The sequence below is a fragment of the Silene latifolia genome, chromosome Y, assembly GCF_048544455.1.
Source record: "Silene latifolia isolate original U9 population chromosome Y, ASM4854445v1, whole genome shotgun sequence".
NCBI lineage: Eukaryota > Viridiplantae > Streptophyta > Magnoliopsida > Caryophyllales > Caryophyllaceae > Silene > Silene latifolia.
The window spans coordinates 66,281,041-66,301,340 of NC_133538.1; the positions used below are offsets into that span (position 1 = coordinate 66,281,041).

A 20,300-nucleotide genomic window follows, 5' to 3' on the forward strand; every position below is an offset into this window, starting at 1 on the left:
CTCTCTCACATTACTATCAAATCCAAGGGCTTGAGTCGTCGGATTCCAGAGTTCTTTACACCGTTGAGACCGTCGTATTGTGGGTAAGATCCTAGTACAGTTTTTATATCGTTTCGTTAATTTTGGTTAAACCCTAAATGGGTAATTTGGGGGTTTTGGGAGTATCATTGGTATTAGATGGTGATTGTATGATTATATGTTGATAGAATGTGATTTCGTAGAGGAGCGTTTCTGATCTGTTGTTGTGTGGATTGTGGTGATTGTATTCCATGTAGGGTTTCCTACCCAGTTATATTTTACATGATCGTGAGATAGTTGTTGGTTGTTGGTTGTTGGTTAATGGCATTTGTTTATATTGTAATTGAATTGGTATTGTTGATATTGTAGTTGGTTGTTGTTGTTTATCTGTGGTTCGCGAGGTGCGCCCTCGGCTGAGTGGAGTCACTTGTGGGAGTGGATTTATGCCCTTGATTCGCCTCTTATGGAACCCGCTACAAGAGGGGATGTGCACATTAAGGAACATGGGTTTTCGCTCGGTAAAGATGAGTGGGGCTTAGGTGGGAACGGCTGCGGTCCCCCACTAGCGCATTGGACACTAGAAGAAAAAACACCTATTGCGTCTATCAATTTACGTCGGTTGTACTAAAACTGACCCAAAAAGCACTTAGTTTTGGTTGGAATCCATTTTCGCCCTATAGTCAAGCTTTTCGCGTCTGTTTTTAGACAGAACTGACGTATATAATACATCGATTTCTTTAGAAACTGATGTATTTTATCAAATACATCAGTTGTCTAACATAACCGACTTATTTAGCATTGTGTTTTTGCATCGGTTCTATTTTAAACCGATATAAATGATAATAATTAAAAAAAAAAAGCAAACTCTTGATACTTCGCTATTACGTATCTGATCATTTCCAATTATACTCAAAACCCTCATTCGCAAATTACATTCAAATAAAACCCTTATTCTTCCTCACATAACCAAACGCCACCACCACCACCACCGTGCTGCTCAGTCATCGCACCATCACCACCGTGCTGATGTCGCACCCCACCACAGGCCACCAAAGCGGTCTTCCCGTGCCGTGCTTCTGACATCGCCGCCGTCGAGAATCAGTTATTTATTGTCATGCTTCTGCTGTCGCCACCGTCGTTCTGCCATCGCCACCCAGCTTCTTCGCTGCCCTTTAACACCAACATCGTGTTGTTGTTCGTCGGTTATCAAGTTTATAGCGTTGATAATTGTTCGATCGTCTGTATTAGGTATGCTCGTTGCTACCCATCTTACGTCTTTTTATTTTGTTGTTCATTGAGTTTAGCTATTATTGATTGTCTTCTTTATGTGGTAAAAATTAGCTATTATTATCTACATGCTTAAATAAATTGGAATTGTATTCTTAATTGACATCATCAGGCTGTTAGATCACCTGTTACAAAAAAATTCATGCCTGCCTAAATCCGTTACGTGGTGGCGTGTATATGTTTTTTCAGATTTCAATTTCGTTTATTTATGTGATTTTTAAACTGTGAAATTGAGAGGTACGTCTATACTGTTTAGGAAAGTAGTACTGGCTGCTTTAGTTGGGGTCAGTTATGGTATTTGGAGAAGCAGAAATATGAAATGTGAAATTTGGGTAGTAGGGAAAACAACTGATAAAGTGAAGAATTAAGGGTATTATTTCAGGAACCCTCAATTTTAACAATTATAAAGCCTTTGATTAACATTAGTTGGAAGCATATAAGGCTGCAAGAGTGGGGTGATCACAGTGGAATAATAGAGATGGGCAGTAGGGAAAACAACTGATAAAGTGATGAAATATCACACTAAAGCAAAAAATGCCAATTTTCTGATGAAGGATGGTGACAAGGTTAAGAAGCTTGCACAAAACAGTATATTGAGGAAGCAAGAAAACAAGGAAAATAAATAGTGCCCTTTTTATGTGCTCCTCGTTCTAAAATCATGAGACGGTCTAATCTTGTACATAGGAACCGTTGATACAAGAAGCATATTAATTACAACGCCTGTCAATTTATTCCAGGTGATGTTTAGCACCATATTACCCTACCTTTTGTCTCGACTCTGAAGTATGAGTGATACTGTTTATTCATGCTACAAGTAGTATTTTTACTGATAACCCGTAAAATTAGCATATACTCTGTTAGAACCGAAAAAACAACAATAAAAACGATGCAAAAAATAGAAATCATCATGAGTGAGTTAGAAACTTAGGATAGACAGAGAAGATTAAGGTGCAGGCTTATGATAACTCGTAAAAGCGTAAATTTGAATCTCCAATTCTCCCATATGTATGGTCTTTTGCGCTTTGTATTGAGCAAAGATTGGTGGGTTTATCCTGTAGTTGTGCTAGTGAAAAATGAATAATGATTATGTGGAGCAATGAGGATAGCATTGTTGTTAACTTGTCATGATATTTTAAGATTAAGGTGCAGGTTTAAGAGAGAGATTGGATGTGTGGTACTGTACAGTGGTGGCTTGGTGCAAATCGCTAATTCAACTAGCGATTTTGCCCAATCTATCATATTATTGTTTTATTTCTATACTTTTGACATAGGAGTGTGAAATCGCTACTTGAAATAGCGTTTTATTGTAGAAAGGTTAAATCGCTACTTTAACTAGCGATTTACCAAAAATATTTGATAAAAAAACGAAAAATGATGACGTGGACCCATTGGGAGGAAATAGTTTTGTAACACCCCACGGTAATTGAAGAGATCCAGTGATAGGCTTAAATGACTAGTGCTTAAAGGGATTGGAAGTACTACTCATATCAACAAAGTGCACTTTCTTTTATGGTCATCCATGCGAAAGAACTCCAAAGTTAAGCGTGCTTGACTGGGAGTAGTCTTAGGATGGGTGACCTCCTGGGAAGGTTTCCGGGATGCGCATGAGTGAGGACAAAATGCTCTATAAAGGACCCGTGTTGATCTGTGGGCCATGTACACAGCCTGGTGAGCTATCATAAGTAACCGCTCCCGACCCGGTTTGGGCCGGGGTGTTACAAGTTTGAAATGAACCCTAAAGTGAGAAATAGTTTGGTTTTGAGCCCTATTTTTGAAAAAAAAAATTCCACAATATTACTAACATTTCACCTAAAAAAATAAACTGTGAAACAGTCTCATGCTAGTTTGACATTGTTTGGTTGGTTTGAGTAGTTTCTGTAGTTTTTTCTATCTTCACTCAATTTCTTTGGGGATATTCAATGCAAGGGAGTGATATACACACAATTCTGGCACCTAGCCTCTGCTAACTATCACATGCTCATTCCACACCTCACCTTCACTCACATCAACAACATGCTTCACATCACCACCCCTAGCATGCCACCTTCTTTATTCCTAATTGGGAATTAGTAAACAATTAGTTTGAGGATAGAGTGAGCTGCGAGGGTAGAGTGAGTGTGTGGGGGCAAATAAAGCGAGTTGTCATGCTATATTAACGGAAAGAAGAAACTTTTGTAGAAGACTAACACAACGACCTCCTTGCTTTATACACTGCTTTGCTTTTATTTTTTTTCCTGCCTGCTAACCTCTCGCTAAGTGAGATAGCAAGTAGGTGGTTAATTCCAAATTTCCAACTACTCGATGTATCATTCCGCGAGTAGTTACTTAATTTGTAAAAAAAAAAATATAATGATTGTGTGGACCCATTCCGTGTAAATATTTTGGAATGAGCCCCATTTTTGTAATTATTTTCATTTAGAACCCCATTTAAGAAAAAAATTCGAGATAATTGCTATTGTGAATTTGTGATCAATAATTTAATTGTGTTGTGTTGAGATTAGCAGAATACTTCACTACGTGGTTACTGTGTCTTGACAAGAAAAAATCATTAATTATGTATATAGACTTATAATCGTTGAATTGGGTGAAAATTTAAGGGTTTGTGTATGTATAGTTTATTTTAAATTAGGGTTAACCGGTTTAGTTTATCTACTTTGAATTTTTTTCGGTTTTTTTAATTAAAGTGGTTTAGTTTAAGTACATAATATCTTTGTTCATCCTAGATGTGGTTAGTTTAGATAATACTTTATTAAAATGGTAATTGTGGAGGAATACTTTGGGAGAAATAGCTATTTTGGCAGTAGACTCAAGCCGGGAACGTCTCTTGCTCTACCTTTTTCCTAACCCTCGAGTGTCTTAAAAAGGCCCCACTTTATAAATACTTGATTACTCGTATACTTAACGAATGGTTTTTATAATTTTTCTAGTTATATTAGCTATTAAGCACTTAAAAATTGGTTTAATAATTTTCATATGCTTAATGTAAATTTTTACCCTAAATTAGTAATCTGGCCGACATAAGGTCGTGTCTATAAAAATTTCAGTTTTGATGTTAATGTTTCTGTTTTAATATCGTCACATGTTCCAAGGTTCCAATTAGTAATCTGGCCGAGAACCTGGAATAGTTAAATAAAAATTACTCAAAAGGTTCCAAGGAGTCTCCAACCTCTGCCACACCACTACACCACTATAATCCCATATTCTTACCTGCTGCACTCAACTATAATCATTCTCATTATTCCACGGAAAATATATACATACTTTTCTCGGTGTTTATTTATAAAAAAATATTCCAGGACTGTCACTGTCACTGGGTCTGACCATTATTCTAATATAAGCCATTATTCTTTTCTTCGCGGTGTTATATGCTGGGTATGGATCGGAATTAGATGTATGGGAAACGAGATTTCTATTTTCTTAAACGGCTTGATGAATTTATCAGCCATGCTGTTGCACATCAAAACTAACATGGGGATGAGGAGCATCTCATTTGTCCGTGTAGCGTATGTAACAATCGGAAAAAGGTAAGTTGTGCAAAGGAAATGCAGAATCATTTGGTAATGAAGGGTTTTAAACCTGATTATCATGTGTGTATATGGCATAAAGAGAAAGAAAATGACATCAAGGTACCTCAAACGCTGTAAATCAGGGGAACAAGTTTGATAATGTAGATGAATTTGAGATGCATGGTTTGGATTTTAATGAAATTCCGATTAATGTGGACAATGATAACGATGATAGTCATGATAAGGACAACAACGTAGAGGGTGAGAATACTGATAAAATGATGGATGATTTAGAAAAAGATTTCATAGAATGTCCGGAAATTTTCCAGAGGCTAGTTGATGATTCTAAGAAACCGTTATATCCGGGTTGCTCCAAATTCACTCGTTTATCAGCCGTGTTGAAATTGTATAACTTGAAAGCGGCAAATGGATGGAGTGATAAGAGTTTCACCGCTCTAGTGCAACTTTTATCGGAAATGTTACCAAAAGGTAATGAGCTTCCAGTTAATACTTATCTATGTAAGAAAGTGTTGTGTCCATTGGCTACGATTTACAAAAAAATTCATGCCTGCCCAAATGACTGCATTTTGTTCTGGAAAGATTATAGTGACTTAGATGAGTGTCCACGATGTAAAGCAGAATATGGTATTTGCCAATCAAGGTTTATTCGGTTTTTTTTGCAAATCCAAAAGATGCAGAATATATGGTGTGGCATCACGAAGAGAGAAATAAAGATGGTAAGCTACGACATGTGGCTGATGCATCCCAATGGAGAACAATTGATAGAACCATTCCTGACTTTGGTGGAGAGCCTAGGAATTTAAGACTAGGGCTTTGTACCGATGGAATTAATTCTTTTGGGACTCTTAGTACCCAACATAGCAGCTGGCCAGTAATGCTAATAATTTACAATTTGCCTCCTTGGCTTACAACAAAGAATAAATACATTTTACTTACGCTCCTAATATCGGGTCCTAAACAACCTTGTAATGACATAGACGTTTATTTGGCTCCACTATTAGAAGACTTGAAATTGTTATGGAATGTTGGTGTGCGGGTGTTTGATGCAGCTAGCGGCTCACACTTTCAAATGCATGCTATGCTATATTGTACAATTAATGATTTCCCGGCTTATGGAAACCTTTATGTTTATAGGCCGAAGACTGACAAGGGGTGCCCCGTATGTGGTGATAACACTGAATCTGAATGGTTGGAGAATTGCGGGAAATATGTATACCCGGGTAGTCATCGATTTCTTCACGAAAATCATCATTATCGTAAGAGGAAGAAGGCATTCTACGGTAAAACTGAGCACCGGCCGGCTCCATTATTTTTAAGTGGAAAAGAGTATCACAAACGAGTTATGAACATCACCACAGAATTTGGAAAACCGTACAGACCTCCACCAGATCGGGTGTACCACACAAAGAGGTCCATCTTTTGGGGCCTACCGTATTGGGAGCACTTGTCGGTTAGGCATTATATTGATGTCATGCACGTAGAGAAGAATGTGTTTGATAGTATCATTGGCACTTTGTTGAACATGCCTAATAAGACAAAGGATGGGGTCAAAGCTAGATATGACATGGTTGCTGATACTGTCGTTTTGTACCAAAAATAAATACCTAAGTTACTACTAACAAAAGTCAGCGGTAAGTAGGGTCGATCTCCACAGGGAGGCTAAGTTGCTATCTATCTGTTTAATTCGGTCTGTCAGGGTGTCACAGAAATGGGGGTTGAATTGATTGTGAACTAACTAAACTACTGAAACTAGAGGCAAGAGAAGGGAATAAAGGAAATTAAAAATAAGAGAAAGGAAGTATGCAAGGAGTCGGTCTACCGTGGCAACTATCAGATCTTATACTATCGGGAATACTAAGGCGATTAGACTATTGATAAGAAGAGCTATGGTCATCACCTTTCGGCCCTTAAACCGCCCTAGAGCGTAAACAGCTTAACTTTCGCCCTCACTGCAATACCCTATTGTAATTAAGCAAGCCTTCCCTTCCAATCTTTCGATCTAGGTCGGGGTTAACTAAATTTATGGTCTCCTGCATGCATTCATTCGACCGGATAACAATTAAATTGCCTAATACAATTCCTATCGTAAGACTAATCTATATATGTCAATTAAAACATCGCTACCACGGGTTCCCTAATCCTAACATACTAGGGGAATTAGCTACGCATAGTTAAGGGAGAACAAGAAATAAAGAAAGAACAAATAATAAACATTAAATTAAATTAAAGAGAGAAAAGGGAAGAAAGGATTACTGAAATAAATGATCCGGAATTGAAAGAACAAAAGTAACTTGAGCGATGACCGAAGAAAAGGTAATTAGAGAGGTGAAGAGGGAGAGAAGTAACGTCCTCCTCTTAGGTTTATTTTATAGCCTCAAAACATAAACCTAATCTAAGCTTAACGTAAATTGAGGCCCAATAGCTTGTAATTGCTCGATCGAACAGTTCCTGCGTCTGTTAACTCGATCGACCAAAAGATAATGCTCGATCGAACAGTTGGCCACTCGATCGAACAGTTGTCCACTCGATCGAACAGTTCCTTCGTCTGTTTACTCGATCGACCAAAAGATAAGGCTCGATCGAGTGGTTCCAGGTTCCAGCTCGTGTTGGTCTTGTAATTTGGTCTTTGACTTGGCCTTTTAGCTCCCGAAATAGCTTCACGCATCCCAAGACAGCAATATTTCCCGCTCCAAATTATCTCTTCCTCCAAATGCATGCTAAACGGACGGTAAAAGGCATGAATCTACTACTTTATGGCTCATTCCTGCAAATAAGACAAAATAACCCAAAGTAGCATATTCGGGGCATTTCGTAGCATAAAACCACGATAAAAGCATAGAAATACGTGTATAAAATAGGCCAAAAAGACTATACATTAGGCACGTATCAAATCTCCCCAAACAAAACCTTTGCTTGTCCCCAAGCAAATATGAATGCAACTAAGAAACAACAGTGGAACAGGACCAACGCATCAGCTACAAATCACCCACGAAAACCGATTTAATGCAACAAAATGACAAAGTGGCAAATGAGAAGTACAAACGAGTTAAATCAATGTTTCAAACTTACTGAACCGTCGACCTTGCAAGATTCAAAAGATATCGGACTCTCACGGGTCGCTCGTCACTCAAAATTAGGCACAAGGTGAGTATATATATGAAAGATAGAAAGAAGTAAGACACTCACCTAACTCGACCTATAAGAACATGCATGCAGTTAACATGAATAAAGTCTCTACAACCGTACATATGCATTCCAACCATACTAATGACCAAGACACACGCCGAGGACTTACATTTGGGTAAGTGAGGTAATGGGTAAGAAGGGGCTAAGATGAATTTGGATATGTGGGGTTAATAGCCAGGCTAGCAACAACGAATCCAAATATAAACTGCATCCCAACTTCGTACTCAATATAGCAAGATGAAACGGTGCAAAATCATGCACTAAACTCACAGAACACCAAGAATCGTCAACTCCCCATAAGATATAAATAAGACTAGGGAGTGAAAATCTTTGTACAATTCTCATTTCTTTTTCACATGATTTTTTTTCTTTCTTTTTCTTCTTTTCTTGTTTCGTTTTTTTTTTCTTTCATTTTTCGTTTCATTTTTCTCAACAATTCTTTTATTTCATTCCCTTTGATTCTTCCACCATCCTCTGAAATCAGATAAAATAACCCTATTGCAATAGCACATTCCAACAACTACTCGTTACTAGCTCGGCTAGGGTAGGAAGTATTATAGAAAGTAGTTAATAGGACAAAAAGGCAATTTGGCTATGTGAGGCTCACGGGTGAAATGAAATAAGGGGAACTGCCTCTCCTAACATGTGTCACCATCCACAGACCGAATGCATACAGGTATTAAGAAGACTAGACTCATGCTTATGCAAATTAATGTTACATGCCTTAAAGAGAGTACTACTCACATCCTAAATGAAACCGGTCATGAATGTCACCAGTTTATAAAGCTCTAACCTCAGAATGTAATGTAGCTTGCCGACATAATGAATCAAGTCTATTCGTTCAGATAAGAGAGAAACAAAAACTCGTAGATTGTGCACATAATCATGCCAACTAAATGTCAAGAATATGCAGGGCTCAAGTAAGGATTCAAAGTAGCGTCAATGTTCAAACGTTCCGACTCAATTTAAACATGAAATTTTTGAAAATTTTTGAATTTTATGATTTTTATATGATTTGTTGAATTAATTAAAACAGCAATGCATGCGAGAATAAATAAACGTGCAAGCAAAAATGCAAGAAACATGCAGACACAGATATGGATGCATACCTCCCCAAACCAAACCGTACAATGCCCTCATTGTACCAAAAATAGGGAAAGAAATGCAAACTGAAGGGAAGAGCATAAATGGAGTCGGAAAACTTACAAAACGTCATATAGAGGGACCTCCCCAAACCGACCATGAACATGGGAGGTCAAAGAAAGTCAATCAGTAGCTCCATAGACGGAAAACATCAGCTGGGAGTCAAAACTACTCGATCGAGCACTTGGAACAGCTCGATCGAGTAAACTGGCAATGGGAAGGATCGATCGAGCAGAAAACCGGACGATCGAGTAAACGTGCATTTGCTTTTGGTCGATCGAGGACAATTATCACTCGATCGAGTGAAAACTGCCCCAAAAAGTGCTCGATCGAGGACAAAACCACTCGATCGAGTAGTTGGTCCTGCAAAAACACGCATACCAAAGCTAGAAAAGCATGGGAAGTTCGCAAAACAGCGTATAAAGTTTAACAAAAAGCTAAAGAGAAATAAATAGTTCAACAAAAGTACAATAAAACAGTCCGGGCTGCCTCCCGGAGAGCGCTGGTTTATGAGGTCCTGCACGACCTTTTTCCAGATCATCCAAAAGCACAAATCATTGGCCTACTACTAGGCCTCGATCGACGCGGTAGCTTCAAAGAATCGTCAGCGGACATCCGGCCTCCATGACTTGGCAATGTAAGAACAAAGTGACTTCCCACAAAGATCCAGGGTCCCAATCTATCACCTCATCAAGCAGCTTTTTCCTAGACGGTGTAGCTTTATCAACACCTCCTCCTGGGTCGTCTATCCAGGCAGTTCCAGATTCCAGACTCAGAGCACCCATCTCGCCTCTCGGGTCTGTGAACTTGTCAAGACCTGTAAAAAGAGAAACAAAGCAATGTTCCTCCAATTCGCTCCCAGAATGGGGCAGAGGTGTTACAACAGCAGCGACAATATGTGACTCGGAAGGACTATCAGACGGTATATCAAAGGACTCTTCATGAGGGACATCCTCACATGGCGTGATGTGCATGGGTTCCCTAGGGTCATCAGACTTAGTAAAAACCAAGTCCTCCCCTCCGACCTGAAAGGTAAGTGTCCTAACCCCGACATCGATAATTGCGCCAGCAGTGCACAAAAATGGTCTTCCCAAAATAACGGGAATGTTACGGTCCTCGGGTATATTTAAGACAATAAAATCTACGGGAATAAAGAAATTCCCGATCCTAACAGGTACGTCATGTAAAGCTCCTTTGACCCGTACATAAGAATGGTCAGCTAGCTGAACAGTCGTTTTAGCGCGTGTGAACTTAGTCAACCCAAATTTTAAGGCAAGAGACAAAGGTAAAACGCTAATACTAGCTCCTAGGTCACATAAAGCACTATCAATTGAATGGGTCCCTATTGAACATGGTATAGAAAAACGACCTGGGTCGGACATTTTGGGCAAGGTCCCATTTCGAAGAAGTGCGCTGCACTCTTCAGTCATAGCAACATTCATTACCGTCTTAACATCACTAATATCCCTCTTAGACCAATTAATTTGACCATTAAATTCAGAATACGAGGGTACCTGGGCAATCATCGCTTTGTAGTGATCAGCGACATTGAGATCTCGGATACGGTCCAGGAATGCACGGTGTGGTAGCAATTGTTGTGGATAAGGAACTTGAACAGAATAGGAGTTGACTATATGTTCCTTTTTATCGTCATTAGAAATAGGCATTATTGACGTATCAGTGCTGTCCATAGCAAGACAATTCGATCGAGGTATCACATTACTCAATCGAGAGCTTTCTTCACTCATATTGCTCGATCGAACAGTCACAGAGACTGTTCGATCCAGATCTTGTTCTTCACCGTGCTCGATCGAAATGAGACTTTGTGGGTTTCGATCGAGGTTCTCCTTCCAGCAGTTGATCGATCGAACATTATCCGAGTCATTCGATCGTGGTGATCCCTTCCAGCTTCGTTCGATCGAGTGATGGGATGAAGAAGTTCACTCGATCGAGTTGATTTTTCACTCGATCGAGTGTCTGCATTGCACGCAGCAAGTATTAATTCCAAAAACTCGTCTAAATCATCCTCCGGGGTATCTTCATGAAACGGAATGGTGTCGGTGTTGATAGCATACACCGTCTCACATTGCTCTTGCTCGGTAATTAATTGATCACACCGAGCCTCTAGCTTCTTCATACGGCTATCAAATTCCGCACTAGAATTATGACACTGTAGTGCAAGTGCATTTATTGTTGACTTCAGTTCTTCCACCTCATCATTCCTAGCAGGTGAAGGGGTTGGTTGCGGTGGAGAAAAATAACAAGGCTGTTGATAGCCTTGTTGCAGCAACGGCGCCAAAAATTTGATACTGTCGTTTTGTACCAAAAATAAATACCTAAGTTACTACTAACAGAAGTCAGCGGTAAGTAGGGTCGATCTCCACAGGGAGGCTAAGTTGCTATCTATCTGTTTAATTTGGGTCTGTCGGTGTCACGTAAATGGGGGTTGAATTGATTGTGAACTAACTAAACTACTGAAACTAGAGGCAAGAGAAGGGAATAAAGGAAATTAAAAATAAGAGAAAGGAAGTATGCTAGGAGTCGGTCTACCGTGGCAACTATCAGATCTTATACTATCGGGAATACTAAGGCGACTAGACTATTGATAAGAAGAGCTATGGTCGTCACCTTTCGGTCCTTAAACCGCCCTAGAGCGTAAACAACTTAACTTTCGCCCTCACTGCAATACCCTATTGTAATTAAGCAAGCCTTCCCTTCCAATCTTTCGATCTAGGTCGGGGTTAACTAAATTTATGGTCTCCTGCATGCATTCATTCGACCGGATAACAATTAAATTGCCTAATACAATTCCTATCGCAAGACTATTCTATATAAGTCAATTAAAACATCGCTACCACGGCTTCCCTAATCCTAACATACTAGGGGAATTAGCTACGCATAGTTAAGGGAGAACAAGAAATAAAGAAAGAACAAATAATAAACATTAAATTAAATTAAAGAGAGAAAAGGGAAGAAAGGATTACTGAAATAAATGATCCGGAATTGAAAGAACAAAAGTAACAGTAGCAGTGACCGAAGAAAAGGTAATTAGAGAGGTGAAGAGGGAGTGAAGTAACGTCCTCCTCTTAGGTTTATTTTATAGCCTCAAAACATAAACCTAATCTAAGCTTAACGTAAATTGAGGCCCAATACCTTGTAATTGCTCGATCGAACAGTTCCTGCGTCTGTTTACTCGATCGACCAAAAGATAAGGCTCGATCGAACAGTTGGCCACTCGATCGAACAGTTGGCCACTCGATCGAACAGTTCCTTCGTCTGTTTACTCGATCGACCAAAAGATAAGGCTCGATCGAGTGGTTCCTGGTTCCAGCTCGTGTTGGTCTTGTAATTTGGTCTTTGACTTGGCCTTTTAGCTCCCGAAATAGCTTCACGCATCCCAAGGCAGCAATATTTCCCGCTCCAAATTATCTCTTCCTCCAAATGCATGCTAAACGGACGGTAAAAGGCATGAATCTACTACTTTATGGCTCATTCCTGCAAATAAGACAAAATAACCCAAAGTAGCATATTCGGGGCATTTCGTAGCATAAAACCACGAGAAAAGCATAGAAATACGTGCATAAAATAGGCTAAAAAGACTATACATTAGGCACGTATCAGTTGCTAGGGGGCGTTTCGAGGTAAAACCAGTTGAAAAGGGGAAACATACCTACTTACCCCCGACTTGCACAACTCTATCTAGGAAGGAGTAGATGGCATTGTATGAGTCTTTAAAGGGTATGAAGGTACCGCATGGGTGATCATTAAGCTTTGCAGATTCTTTAGTGATATTAATGCTAAGGACATTGATCGGGAGTTTTTAGATGAGCTACAAGCTGATACTATTGTGACACTTTGCGAACTTGAAATGTACTTTCCCATCAGTTTTTTCGACATTATGGTTCACTTAATCATTCATTTGGTTAGAGAAATCAAACTTTGTGGCCCGGTGTTCGTCAGAAACATGTGGGCTATGGAGCAAGAGATAGGGACATATAAGAGGCGAGTGAAGAATCGGTATCGACCTGAGGCTAGCATTGTTGAAGAAACTATTGCTTGTGAGACACTTGGATTCTACCAAGATTACTTGACCAGTGTGCAATCTATCGGACTCCCTACCTCTAGGCACGAGGGATGACTTCAAGGGAAGGGAACTTTGGGAAAAAAAATTATTACAGTTGACCGTGCTTGTTTTGATAAGGAACATATGTATATTTTGCAACATATGACTGAAGTTCATCCATATTTAATTGATCATTTTGCCTTAATAAAAAGAAAAAATCCACATAAACGTGAAGCTTGGTTGGCAAGTGAAGACAATCGGACATTTGTACAATGGTTTAAAGAAAAGGTGATGATAGAGTTGTCAGACACAACACGTGACCTAAGTGAGAACTTAAGATGGTTAGCATATGGCCCCAAGGTCACCATCATATCTTATGAAGGGTATGATATCAATGAGTTCTGCTTTTACACAAATCGTTAGGATGCGAAAAGTACGATGCAAAATAGCGGCGTTATAGTTATGGCATCGTCAGTTGAATATGTAGGAAAGGGTAAACAACCAGTAGATATAACAAAGCCTTATTATGGGGTAATTGAAGACATATGGGAGCCTGATTATCATGACTTTTCAGTACCCTTATTTCGATGTAAGTGGGCCGACTGTGATAAGGGAGTTAATGTTGATGATAAGGGTTTCACTTTAGTAGATTTCAATTTTCTAAGTCACAAAGACGACCTCTATATTCTAGCATCTCAAGCAAAGTAAATTTTCTATATCGAGGATCCTTTAGACAAGAAACGGTCAGTTGTTCGTAATGGTAAAAGACGCATTCTTGGCGTAGATTGTGTTGTTGATGAAGAAGAGTATGATCAAGTTGATGAACTTTCTCCTTTTTCGACCACATATCAAAATTCGCAAGTACTACGTGACGAAGTCTATATGCGAGATGACCATGATGAGGGATTATGGTTTGATAACTCCAAATAAAAAATAACATCCTTCGTTGATTTTTAAACTAGTTTGTAGACTATTATGTCATTATGTCATTTGCGTCGCTGATGTATAATTATTTGAACTGAAATTTTTATATGAAGTAATGCTATCAGCTAATATTTCACACATTTCGGCTCTGTTTTTTTTTTTTTTTTTTAAATGTCATTATTTGTATTAATGAATTGAGTAGAAGCAAAAGACTGCCACTAGGAAAATGCAAGCATACCAGAAGATTGCATCGTTTTTGTTTTTCATCATCCTTTACTAATTGATGACCCGTTTATCTTTATGTTCATTTTTTTAATTTTTTTATTAAGCTGTTATTTGAATCTCCAATGCTACTCCCATTTATGTATGAGGTTATTTTTCTTCATTTATTCATATTAATTTTTTTTAATTAGTTTCAGGTCCACAATATGGTTAAAAATGGAGATAAAGATTCGCGTCCAAAAAAGAAGACGTGGGGTCCGTCAACGGGACAAAGTTTTGAAGAGATTCTTAGTAATACTGAGAATGCAGAAGACCAAACGAAAAATGAGAAAAAAGAGAAACTGCGTATTGATTTTAATGAGCTTGGTCAGCCTTATGGACGGTGGTTGAAGAAATTTAGGTCTGATATGGGAATGTTGGCGCGAAATATCAGGATCATTAAAAGTTGGAAAGATGTAACAAATGGTGAGAGAAATACAATGTGGCGTTGTGCGAAGGTAGTAAATTATTAGCATTATGATTATTTGAATTAATAAATTTGTGTTAGATCATTAGTAGCATTACCCTTGTTTTTTTTTTTTCCAGAAAACATGGAATCTAGAGGATGACAAAAAGAAGTTTATTTTAAGGGTTGTGCATAATAGATTTAAGGATTTGAAGACGAGGATGACAAGCACCTACATTTTCCCTAAAGAAAGGTCTGATGATGGAGAAGAAAAGTCTGATGATGGGGAAAAAAAGTCTGATGATGGGGAATAAAAGTCTGATGGAGAAGTCGCTATTAAAAGTCCAGTTGGAAAGTACAAACAACTGACGCAAGAGGATTGGGATGAGTTTGTTAAGTAGCGCATGACTGCTGATTTTCAGGTCAGTGTTTTTTTCTTTATTCAAATAATTTTTCAGCTATCCAGACATCCTGCACATACTATTCTTTTCTGATGTTTTGTCTGACCATGCTGTTTGTTAAGCCAAATACTCAGATTCTGAGCAGGGAAATTCACTTTGCAGCTGCAAATGCAAAATGTTGATGTACGATGACACTATTTCTACCCTTTATGGATAAGTTACATATGCATTAAACAATTGCTTTAATAATATACTTCATATATCATCTCTTCCTTTACATTTATCATGTGAGGATCCCAAATTTCTCAAGTAGGATAGTTATCCAATTAGTAAAGGTGAGGTACGGTTCCATTGATATGATCATCGGCCTAAAAAAGTGAATCAATCCTCCATCATGTGCTAATGATCAAATCGGTGGATCGTTCCAGTTCCGTTAGTAGCTAAACCAGTTCCTGCAAATTGTTTGACAATTTCACCAGAGAGGCTATTTTTTTTGCCTGCGACTATTAGAGAATTTTACCTATGGGTCCTTAAAACAAGAAACTTTGTAGTGTATATTCGTTTATTTTTGTGTAATTGAAGTCATTATATGGAACACTTGCGGTTGCATACTGTGTCACACTGTACGATTCTGAAACACCTAACATCTTATTGCTTTATGCATTTTTGGTTCTTGTGGCTCCACTAATACCTTCAGCCATAGTGGTACTGGTACTCTACCAAAGTACCAAGGCAGGAGTGCTTTCAACAATGGACGACTAAACTAATTTCTAGAGTGGCCGAAAATGTCAAATAAAGTCATTTCTAGAATGGCTGAATGTCAAAGGGTGCCTGATGTTTAATACTCTTAGTACTTCCTCTGTTCAATTGAATTCCATGCGTTCCCGTTAATACATTTGAGGTGTATTTTAATCAACCATATAAAATTTAACCAACGGTCCGGAACGGAGAGAGTGTGTGTTTTTAGCTCCAAGGGTATTAATTTTCTTGCAGATTTGTATGTGTTTGCTGTTGATATTCATTTTACCCTTATCATTTTTTCCATCCCCTCACCCAAAAGCCAATACAATTCACACACCCATCAATAACCACCCACTCCCCCCTCCCTAGCCCACCACTCACATTCCTCCTCTACTCCGGTCAACCCATCAGGCCACCCCGGCACCGTCCAAACCCAGTATTTACCGTCCAGACCTAGTGATAAGTGCATATTTTATATACTTTCATCCCCTATATTAGTTCCATTTTATTTGTTAATTAGCACTTATTATAGTGTCATAAGCTAATATTTGTTGTTCTAGTGTATTTGCTTGTCTTAACATGTTTTTGTAGGAATCTAAGCATTTAGAGGTTTTTTCCTATCATTTTATACACTAAGTTCATTAAGCTAAACAAGACAAAGTGTTGGACTAAGCATGGAGCATTGGATTGGGTTTTGCATGAAGAAATTGATGGATTAGTATGAGCAATGCAAAAGTTGCCAACAAACAAAGTCAAAGCCCAAATGTTCAAGTCCAAGTCAAGTTGGAAAGCATAAGATTCCAACATGCTTAGGATGCCTTTTGGGAGCTCTAAAGATGTTAGATGAAGCATTTACCCGGGTGCATTAAGGGTCATTAATCACGCACATTGGATTCCTCACGCAATTAAGTGAGGAATTAAGAGAAAATGCCCGGATAACCACGACCCCGATCGGGGCCATGCAACCCCGATCGGGGCCATAGTCATCTTCAATGCTTACGTTTCTTCTTCCTCTCCTATAAATAGGAGAGGTGTTCCAAAGCTTTGGGCATCCAATTTCACGTCCCATTTCCATCTTAGAATAGCCTCAAGCTTTATAATTCTCTCATTAGTTTTCATATTTTGTTTTCAATATTGTTAAAGCATTTGGTTCTTAAACATTTGGTTATTTTATACATTCAAGCATTTGGTTACAATTTGTTCTTCTATACAAGTTATTATCTATTAAGGTATTCTTATTTCTAGTTTGCAATTTACATTACTAATTTAGTTACCACATAGTTTACAATTAAGTACTTAATTTTACATTAGCAATATTCCTTTTACATGTTATACTATCAAATCCATATAAATCATACAACCATGTTTAGCATTTCTTATAATTTAGTTTGCAATTTACATTTTAGTATGAGTAGCTAATTCTCTTAGTCTAAGGGCTAGGGGAGCCATGCAATAATCAAATATGTAACATGATAAAATAAGTTAATAATAATATTGTTCATATTGCTTCTATCACATGCTTGTGCAACAATGTTTAATCTTTGTTTAGGGCCCTATTCAATTGATTAAGTTTGTTTATTCATTCTATAAGTCGAGAGGCACGGAATTGAATTAGACTAAGCATGCATAGTAGGACGACCTAGTCATGGACGAGAGTTTCTCTAGGACCCGGTCTATGGTTGATGCTAATATTGTAAGATGGGTATCTTTAAGCCTAAGCAATTGACAATATTGTTAGTACCAAGTTTATCATGATCATATGTTTATCTTTGCATGTGTGACCCGAACCCCTTAGACTCTCTTTTATTATATAATTTTACATCATTATTATTATCATTCATCAAAAAACCAAACCAAACCAAATCGTAATCGACCTTGATAAAAATCTACCCATAGCAATTCACGAAGTAATTCCCGTTTCCTTGTGTTCGACCCCTATTGCTACATTAACTTGTTGTTTAGAGAATTTATCTTTGCATAGGTACGCGATAAGCCTATCAAATTTTGGCGCCGTTGCCGGAGAAACGGTTTTATTGCTTTTTGAATTGTTGATTTCTATCTTGTTTTTCTTTGTCTTGAGGAACACTTGTTCCTTGAGACCGTTACTTATCATTTTCCTAGAAATTGTTGTCTTATGCCCAGGTCCTCTCGTAGTGGAGAATTGCTTTCACCGGATTCCGAGCCCGAGAAAACCTTTAGGAGAAGACGACGATTTTGGAAGGAAGTGAAAGAAGCCACCTCACCCGTACAAGTTGAAAGTGCTAGAAAGTCTTACTTAGACGATCTACAAGTTCTTGAAGAGGAGGAGGTTTCAAGTTCATCATCTCCACCACCATCACCATCTACTACCAAAAAGATGGTGAAACTTTCCGATCATTCAAAGCCCACCGCGGCCATGCTTCCGGCCGGAATCACAACCACTCAAATCACCGCGCCGGACATCGAGATCAAACCGGCTTTCATTAGCCTTGTGGAGAGAAAGCAATTTGGAGGAAGTCCTTTGGAGGATACCAATTTGCATGTGCAAAACTTTTGTGACTATTGCTCCATGATCCGTCAAACGGGCGTCACCCAAGCCCAAATAAGGGAAATACTTTTCCCTTTCTCATTGAAGGACAAGGCCAAGCTTTGGATAAATAGCCTTGACCGCACCGCCATGGGAATCACCAATTGGGAGACATTGGCTCTTGCTTTTTACCAAAAGTTTTTTCCACCGGAGAAAACTCAAACTTTCAGGAGCCAAATCACCGAATTCCGTCAACAAGCTCTTGAGAGCTTATATGAGGCTTGGGAGAGGTACAAAGAGCTTCAAAGGCAATGCCCACATCATGGGCTAGATGATTGGTTTCTTGCAATAACATTCTACAATGGATGTTGTGCCGAGTCCCGAAGGATTCTTGATTCCGCCAACAATGGGCGGTTTGATCAAATTGACACCGACCTTGCTCATGCCATGATTGAATCTATGGCGGTCCATGATTCCCAATATGTCAATTCCAGAGTTGTGCCACCTAAAGGTAAAGAAGAATCCTCCAATAACTCTGCTTTTCTAGCTCAAATTGCCTTGCTTCAACAACAATTGGCGGAAAGAGATGCTAAAGATTCCATTCAACAACTCAATGTTGTGTCTTCAACGAGCCAAATCATTGTTTGTGATGGTTGTGGAGGTGCGGGTCATTATGCCGCTCATTGCCGAGCCCCCATTGAAGAGGTAAATGCTTTTCAAGCCTTTAGACAAACTTCATATCCACCGGGCACATTTTCCAACACTTATATCCCAAATACAAAATTTCACCCGAACTTGTCTTGCAATAGCAACAATGTGCTCAACCCTCAACCCCCACCACAACAAAATGCCTATGTTCCTCAACAACAAAAGTATATCCCTCCACCGGGTTATCAAAATCAACAAAGGCCCCCACAAAACAATTACCAACAAAATCCACCACAAAATGGCCAACAAAACAATCAAGGAGTTGGTAAGCTCGAGGGCATGATAATCCAAATGCAAAGGGTATTATTGGCTCAAATTCAAAAATATGATCAAGCTCATAGTGCCGCGGTCAAGATGTTGGAACAACAAGTGGCTCAACTAGCCGCTTCTAGCTGTCAAAGGAAGAATGGTCAACTACCTCCCCAAGGTGAGAAACCACATGAAACCGTTAATTCTATTTCCTTGAGAAGTGGTTCTATGATGGGTCATCCATGACTTTGGATGAAGAGGTGGTTGTTAAAAAGGCTAAGCTTGGGGGAAATGACAAAAGGAAGGCTAGTGAAGAGCCTATTGTTAAAGATCGTGTGCCATTCCCTCATCGATTGTTGATGCTAAAGAGGAAGAGCAAGCTTGATGCCAAATATGTTGGGTCTCCTATGCCAAAGGAAAGTGATGAGGTGGTTGTTGAAGAAATCTCTCCTAATGCTAAGGAGAGTGATGCCGTTTCAAAGAAAGTGGATGATCCTAAGGAGAATGAAAATGAAAAAGATGTGGAGGATGCTCCTCCCAAGGAAGTTGTTCAAGTACCATTTCCCCATCGTCTAGCAAAGCACAAGGAGGAAGGTAAGTTTGCTAAATTTTTGGAAGTTTGTAAGAATTTGCAAGTCACCATCCCGTTTATGGAATTGATTACCCAAGTCCCCTCCTACGCAAAGTTTATGAAGGAAATCCTCTCAAAGAAGCGCTCCATGATCCGTCAAACAGGCGTCACCCAAGCCCAAATAAGGGAAATACTTTTCCCTTTCTCATTGAAGGACAAGGCCAAGCTTTGGATAAATAGCCTTGACCGCACCGCCATGGGAATCACCAATTGGGAGACATTGGCTCTTGCTTTTTACCAAAAGTTTTT

The 20,300-nt window shown here is 38.9% G+C and overlaps 1 protein-coding gene and 1 non-coding gene across 2 annotated transcripts; one reads left to right on the forward strand and one right to left on the reverse strand.

The window, feature by feature from the left end:
- The first annotated feature begins 4,987 nt into the window (after positions 1–4,987).
- LOC141628248 (uncharacterized) lies at positions 4,988–9,733 on the forward strand. Its single transcript, XM_074441413.1, has 3 exons — positions 4,988–5,300; positions 5,504–6,411; positions 9,698–9,733. Exons 1-3 carry the CDS (start codon positions 4,988–4,990, stop codon positions 9,731–9,733), a joined length of 1,257 nt encoding a protein of 418 aa, XP_074297514.1.
- An 8,952-nt stretch (positions 9,734–18,685) lies between these two features.
- On the reverse strand, positions 18,686–18,792 carry LOC141634797 (small nucleolar RNA R71). Its single transcript, XR_012539518.1, has one exon. It is a non-coding gene; the product is annotated as a small nucleolar RNA R71 (small nucleolar RNA).
- Positions 18,793–20,300: the final 1,508 nt, after the last annotated feature.